This window comes from Ahaetulla prasina, chromosome 3 (assembly GCF_028640845.1).
Source record: "Ahaetulla prasina isolate Xishuangbanna chromosome 3, ASM2864084v1, whole genome shotgun sequence".
NCBI classification, from domain to species: domain Eukaryota; kingdom Metazoa; phylum Chordata; class Lepidosauria; order Squamata; family Colubridae; genus Ahaetulla; species Ahaetulla prasina.
In genome coordinates, this window is record NC_080541.1 from 91,972,078 (window position 1) to 91,979,968 (window position 7,891).

Genomic DNA, 7,891 nt, shown 5'->3' on the forward strand with positions numbered 1-7,891 from the left:
CTGAGAAAGGAATGTTAGTATGACTATATATCATCCATGCTCCATACAATCCCCCCTCCCAATTTCCCACAGTAGTAATTGTGGCAGGCTTGAAGGCCCAATGCAAAAGATGGCTTCCAGGCCTGACATCAGAGGTGCTAGCTTCTCTCGATTCAAGGGCTTATCTTGAGGAGAGAAGAGGAGAGCAAAGGCTCTGCAAAGATCCTCTTAAGAAAGGAGCCATTCCCTTCCAAATGAGCAACCTTGGGATTTCTTCTATTTAACAAGCACAGCAAGCTCAAGCCTCTCCACTGAAAACAACTCACTCTCTCTCTTGCAAGCTATGAGTGTTTATTCGTGACAGATGAGAATAAGAGTAGGTTTCTTAAGCCTTGCTCAGAAAAGCTCTTCGTTGCAGCATGCTAACCAGTGGTGGGTTGGTACCAGTTCTCCCCGGTTCGGGAGAGCCAGTAGTAGAAATCTTGATATGAGAGTGAACCGGTTCACTCCTAACTTTAGTTGGGCCCTCCCGCCCACCCCCGTGCTATGCCTACTTTTATTCCTTTGTTTTTAGCTCAGCTGTAAGGCACGGCAGAGTGGATTGCCATGCCTCAGCTGTTTTTTTACTCAATGCACTTGCGTGAAACGCAACTTTGGCATGTGTGCGAGCAAAGCTAGCATGCACACGGCGATTGCGCACAAAGTGTGCGCACGATGAGAACCGGTGGTAAAACTGGTTAGAACCCACTACTGATGCTAACAGTTACCATCTCCCAATGAATCCTGAAGAATGCATTGAGAGATGGTATTTCAAGCGCAATCCTGTGTTTGAAATACTTGAAATTAAGTTAGTTTGAAAAGTAGAGTTTTCAGGAAGGGAGACTGAAAGTGCTTAATCAAACTATGCTAACAACAGATGAGGTTATGTATCTAACTGACAAAGTGAAAACATATTATTGTGTCCAGATGGTGCATTTCTGAAAACTACTACAGAACTTAAGAAGTGAAATGGCTGATTTGCTTTACAAAAATATGAAACATGTCCCTTAGATGGATCTTTGCACCTCAGGACAAAAAAAAAAAAAGTGGCTAATGCAACAGTGATCAAATAAAGCAACAAGGATAAGAATCTAGAAAATCCTAAGTAAACTGATGGAAAGCATTATGGAAGATGAAACTGTGAAATACATAGAAAGGTTTTACTGAAAAAGAAACATCATGTCTGTAAATGTCATTCCTTTCTCATTTGTCTTTTTGTGGCCTTTCACAATGCAAGTAGACTTTTTTTTCTAGTAGGAACTGTTTACTTGGACTTTACAAAAGCTTTTAAAAATGCCTTCTGTCAACCCTCCTCACTAAAGATTCCCAGACAGTTTTTGGAATAAAAGAAGTTACCCTAAGAAACAAAAAGAAAAGAGTAGGATTTAAACTGCTGTTTATTGCAACTGAGCTATGTAAGGCTTCTAGATCACTGTTATTAAATTAGTGAGTGGGGAGGCAAGCTGTGAAATAATCACTTTTTTTTTTTAATTTGGATTACTTTTGACACAGGTCCTTGCTCATTGCCAGCCAACATTGCATGCTATGATTGAGTTGAAATGTGGATTTTATTTAAATAGAATTCAATGAAATTCAATAGAATTTAAATAAATGTATTTTTATTTGATCACCTGTTAATGAGATTGACCAGCTAGGAGGCACAACTTTCCATTCACTCTTCATTTGACTCGAAAGGCCAACGTTCAAGGATTCCCACCCCCACTCCCGAGCATCCCATCAACCCTTGCGGCTTCCGAGTCCTCTCTCTCTTTCTTTCCATGCCACCAAGGTATAGCTACTGTGGCACTTAAGATAGTTGTTACAATGCCAGCTCTGAGGCCTCTCATCAAACCTAATATTGTCAAAAAGAGGAGCAAGAAGTTCATCTGTTATCAATCTGATCACTATGTCAAAATCAAGCGTAACTGGCACAAGCCAAAAGATATTGACAACAGAATTCACAGAACATTTAAGAGTCAGATCTTGATGCCCAACATTGGCTATGGGAGCAATAAGGGGGGGAAAAAACACGTGCTGACCTCAGGATTCCAGAAGCTTCTTGTTCATAATGTCAAAGAGCTTGAGGTGCTAATGATGAGCAACAAGTCATTTTGCGCAGAAATTGCTCATAATGTTTCATCCAAGAACTGGAAGATAATTGTGGAGAGAGCAGTTCAGCTTGCTATCGAAAGTTACCAATCCAAATGCCAGTCTGCACAGAAATGAATAGTTTGTCTTGAACAACTATATTTATTTATTTATTATTTATTTATTATTTAAATTTGTATACCGCCCTTCTCCCGAAGGACTCAGGGCGGTTCGCAGCCAAGTAAAAATACAATACTATAAATACAAATTAAAATACAGTTAAAAAACTTATTAAAATTGGCCAGAATTAAAATTTAGAACTAAAACCCATTAAAACCCATTAAAACCCTAACCCAGTCCAGCGCAGATGAATAAGTAGGTTTTAAGCTCGCGGCGAAAGGTTTAATAAAGTATAAAATTTTGGGGGAAAAGTGGATGACTTTTTTTTAGGGATAGTTAAGATTTTTTTTAAAAAGAAACCAAATCTTACCTAAACTGAAGAAATTGTACAAAAAAAAATCACTTTCACTCCAAAAATCACTTCATCAAGTGCAATTGTAAACTTCTGTGCACTGGTCAAGAGTTAAATCAAAATTTTTGATTTGATATGATATTATCACAATGAAAACATCAATCCAGGATATGATTATTGTTGGGTTTTTTTAAAAAATAAATGCAAATTTCATCTGAGAATCAGAATCTTTGGAGTCAAATCTGCTCTCTAATGTAATAGTAGTAATATGTACTTATAACTAGGTGTGGCATGATCATAGAATAAAACAATTGGCATGATTATTTATTATAATCATGATGCAAAATAAGGATCTTTAATCTATCAGATCCATGATAGATAACCATGTTAACCTACTGTACATGTATTCAAAGTATCAGATCAAAATGAATTAAAGAATGCCAAAGGTGCTTTTACAAAAGACAACTGGACTTCGTTTTTTCTTGAAGATATTTTGCTTCCTATCCAAGAAGCTTCTTCTGTTGTCTTCAGAGGCCAGCTGCCTTTTGAAAAAGCACCTTTGGCACAACCATGACCTAGGTGCCTGAGTCTCCATAGACATTTGAATTAAATAATGCTTCATACTACTCAATATGTTGACCGCTTTATTTTGTCAGTCCTGTCATGCTGTTAAGTAATCATGTCAGAGAGTATGGCACACCATTTTGGCTTTATTTGCATGCTCTTTTGTTATAAGCACTCAGAAATGTACAAGTAGATAATACAGCTTCAATCAAAAAGTCACGTGGATCCAACTTGTTGCAACCCTTCTTTGTCTATAATGGAAAAAATGAAGAGACCAAAAAGAGCTACTGAAAACAGATTTCATGAATCTAATTTAATACTTCTTCCCTGTAAAAATCACTCCTATTATGCCCTATTATGCCCTGAAATGCATTTTGCCATTGGATATGACATAATTCTCTCTATTCAACAGAGGCGATAGCTCAAAGCATGGATGGTATTACTGAATGCAATTTTTTTCCCCTATGGCTGGCATTGCATCACATCCTCTGCACTGTCTTCTTCATAAATATGAGCTCAACACTTTCTTTTTCAAAGGATTAAGAAAGGCAGGCCATCAATACAGAACCAATAAACTCTGACAAGAATTTGGGAGAAGCATAATCATATCAGAACAGGTGCACAATTCTGAAGCTTTCCAGGCAGCTGGTTCACATTGGCACATGCCAAGGTAAGGCCATTAAACTCTCATTGCTTCTGATTTAATGAGCACACACTATAAATACTAACAATATTTTATCTCATTTGGCATCCAAGACTCTCCAAATTTCTTCTACCGAAATTCATATTTTTTCTGGCAAAAAGAAACAGTTGCCTTCTTTTGCCAACAAAATAATCATATTTCTATATAATAGGTAGTATGATACCTTCTCCAGGACCCCTTCTGTGGATAATTGAGTATGTCAGCTTTAGGGATTTTGAAGGTGACATCTTCCATAGTACAAAATAAAGTGCTCCAAACTTGGCTTAACTCCTGAGGAGTCCTATAAATAATCTTAAGAGTTATAGTGTGAGAATATTGAGAAATCTGTGACAAAGGCATTTGTCATTGTGTAATGATTTTAGTTTTGGTGTTCAGAGCTTCATAAAGAGAATATGTTAGGAATGAGAATAGAAAAACAAACTTGTTTTCACTTTTCAGTTCTGTAAGTCTTCTTATAGCAAAGAGATGAACAGTCATTTTCTTCTTAGGTACCAGGGGCAAAAGTGAGGTGAACAGAGTTAACCTAACCAGGTGTGCCCATATATTCATAGTTTGAAAGTCACACAAAGAGAACACTACATTAGGAACATAATTTTCTTTAGAAAGACAACAAAAATAAACCTTTTTGTATATGATCATCCTCTCATCTTCTCTATACCCTATTTAGCTGTATTCAAGGCTTGTGAAAAATCTTATAATTGCACTCGTGTAACTACAATTGCTCTGCAGTTAAAGTCACTGACTTGACTTGTCAGCTGGAAAACTGATAGCCCAGCTTCAATACTGCATGATAGGCTGAGCTCCCATTACCTGCCCCAGCTCCTGTCTACCTAGCAGTTCAAAAGCATGCAAATGTAAGTAGATAAATAGGTAACATTTCAGTGAGAAAGTAACAGCGTTCCATGCACCTTAGCATGTAGTCATGCTGGCCACATGACCATAGAAAATATCTTCAGACAACGATGACTCCCTTGGCTAAAAAATGGAGATGAGCATCTCCTCCCTGGAATCAGACACGACTGGACAGGGGAAACCTTTACTTTACCTTTAAAGCTTGTGAAGCTTCATGGCATACAGTCAAAATTGTTTAACTCTTACGTAAATGGGAATGTAACTCTGATAATGGAATATTTCATTGTAATGTGCAACTCTGTGCATAATCATCCTAAGGGAAATTATTATCTGTAGCTGTAGCTCTGTAGCTCACGAAACAAATCAGTGATGGATTTTTTTAAAAAACAAACTTTTTGGGTAGGATACAAAATTCAGAGGTGGAACAACTTTGCATGAAAATTGCAGTCCATATAGCATGTGCTATAGTAGAAAATCATTTCCTAATTCAGATCCTCTATGTAAATTACTTGAAGTGATACATGGTTTACAATTTCCAATATTGTTTTGGAATGTATGGTACTGTGACATCTGTTGATTCATGCTTTGTAAATAATTACATGGATTTTGAAGAATATACTTTATGTGACACAGTGGTTATAATTTTAATGGAAATTGTCAGGTACCTTTTTTTTTTTTGTTAAATAAGGAACATTTTTAAAGAGTTCTAGAAAAAAAAATCACAGTATTTTATCCTAAGGGATTTCACAGTATTACTGTGATACTAAAATTGCCACATTTAAAAAAACTGTTGCATATACATTTTATTCATTCAAGTTCTGAAGTCACTCACTCACCAACAAATCTATGTGGCTTGTAAAAGAATCAAAACAAGAAAAAGATAGACATGGCACAACAACAATAAAAACATATTTACATGTTTGATTATGAGGGTTCCTCCCTATTTTATCTGACATTTGATCATTGTTAGCTGAATGTGGACTCAAATTATTGGATAAGGCACTGAATGGTACTAACTTGCACATACAAACAGATCTGCTGCAAATTAACAGATCAGTTTTGATCTGTTCACCTAATAACAAAAAAAGAAAAGAAAGAACTGAAGATATCTGTTATCCTTACATTCTTTTTTTGAAATGAATGAGATGAAAAGTTAAATAAATTCACATAGCTGAAATTTTGGTGAGCTTGTGCAATAGTTTTCTTTGATGCTTCTCATGTGAAACCATTTAATCTTTTTTGGGGGGAAAGGTGAAGAGAAACAATAATAATAAGAAAAGGAAATATTAAAAAAGCACCCCAAAACTATTTTTTTTCTTTTTGCTTCAAGGCCTTTTCACTTAGTTTCTTCTATTTTCATTAAAATTCAGAGCATTACAAACTCAGCTGCTTGCTCGGCTTTCATTATACTAGGTGAACTGTCCAATTTAGCGCTTCAGAAAAGATTTTGCACCACTTCTTGAGTATTCCTATTATTTTTCAGAGGGTAAAGCTGCTTTCTTCAAGCTGACTTGAAGTTAATTTCTGCAGGCTTTTGAATACTGAGAGCTTTATTTTCATCATTTTCACACCCGCCTCCCATCTTCTTTTCATTTCAAGTAGCTAGAGGACACTAAGTTGAAGAGGTCTTGCTGTTGCTGCAAAAGGAAAAAAATTCTCCTGTAAAGTCACTCTACTCCGCCTCTTATACGACTGCAAAAAAAAAAAAAAAGTGAGTGGGAGGGTGGGGACTTCAAGTTCACTATAGGGAACAGAAAGAGCAATCACAAGCTAGGGGGTTTCTGCCAACTGAATAAGAATAAATTTCATTATCTATAACAAGCCATATGGTACAGTGAAATATATGCATCCCACATTCTTAACACCTGTCTACATTCTGTGATTTCTTAGACTTCTGAGACTGATTTCACATATTACAATGCTGAGATATGCTACTGAAGATGACCTTTAGATAGCCAGTGTTCTTACCTTTCTTTCTATGTAATAAACAGAAGGCATTTTGATCCATCAACCCTTAAAACTTTTCGGTATACATCAAAGTAGTAATAAAAATACAAAATACCATGTTAAACCATAAGGCAACAGTTGGAACTATGCAATTCCTTTATGATAGGAATGATTCATACACGGGGGAAATTAAAAAAAGGCACTTTTTGGGGGATCGGAGGATTTAGGTCTTATATTGGGCGACTCAGAAATGTATTTAACTGCACAACCTTTTCTTGTATATTTTGGACTGTTATAGAATTGGAATAGTATAAAAGAATCTTGTTGGCTAATGGTAATGATTTCAGGGAAACAAAATATCTCTTGTGCTCTTTTTCTAACCATCAGTATTCTATGTTCTGTAGATAGTTCTAAACAGGCTCCTGTCACTTGATATAAACAAACACCGTATCAGTTTACTTGGTTAAAAGTTTACTTGGAGCACAAGTGGGAATTTTGCCCAGTGGAAAACATCTGGATACCCTCCAGGAGGCTTCTGTCTAATACCTAATCAGATTGGCATCATGCCCTATGGCTGTAAAAAGTTGCATTAAAGAGTTCCAGCTATAACTGCCTGAGGAAAATATTTGATGTCGCTCCCGTTACTTGTCCCAGCTTCTGCCAACCTAGCAGTTTCAAAAGCACGTAAAAATGCAAGTAGAAAAAATAGGGACCACCTTTGGTGGGAAGGTAACAGCGTTCCATGCACCTTTGGCATTGAGTCATGCCAGCCACATGACCACAGAGATGTCTTCGGACAGCGCTGGCTCTTCGGCTTTGAAACGGAGATGAGCACCGCCCCCTAGAGTCGGCAATAACTAGCACGTATGTGCGAGGGGAAACTTTACCTTTACTTTTAACTACCAAATAGCTACAATGGTCAAGAGGGACATTGAAATGTTTTATTATATGCAGTTTTGGTAAAGAAAAACATTTGGGAAAAAAAAAGGTTTTGCTCTTTGAATGAGCCATATGAGGAATTTCCCTTTTTATTTAGTGAATGGCAGGATTGTCAAACTCAAGGCCTGGGGGCCAGATGCAACCTGCAGGGTGCTTAGACTTGGCCCACAGGGCGGCCCTGAAAACAGTGAAGGACAGGCCCGCGATGCCTCTGCCAGTGAAAACAGAGATTGAAAGGGCTGCAATCGGGTCCTCCTGAGTTCAGTTTTCACTGGCAGAGGGTTGCAGGATGCTGTCACAGCTGAAAA

At 37.1% G+C, this 7,891-nt stretch overlaps 1 protein-coding gene across 1 annotated transcript; it reads left to right on the forward strand.

Moving 5' to 3' along the window:
- The first annotated feature begins 1,842 nt into the window (after positions 1 to 1,842).
- On the forward strand, positions 1,843 to 2,244 carry LOC131196106 (large ribosomal subunit protein eL32-like). Its single transcript, XM_058178540.1, has one exon. The coding sequence runs from the start codon at positions 1,843 to 1,845 to the stop codon at positions 2,242 to 2,244; it is 402 nt and encodes a 133-aa protein (XP_058034523.1).
- The last annotated feature ends 5,647 nt before the right edge of the window (positions 2,245 to 7,891 follow it).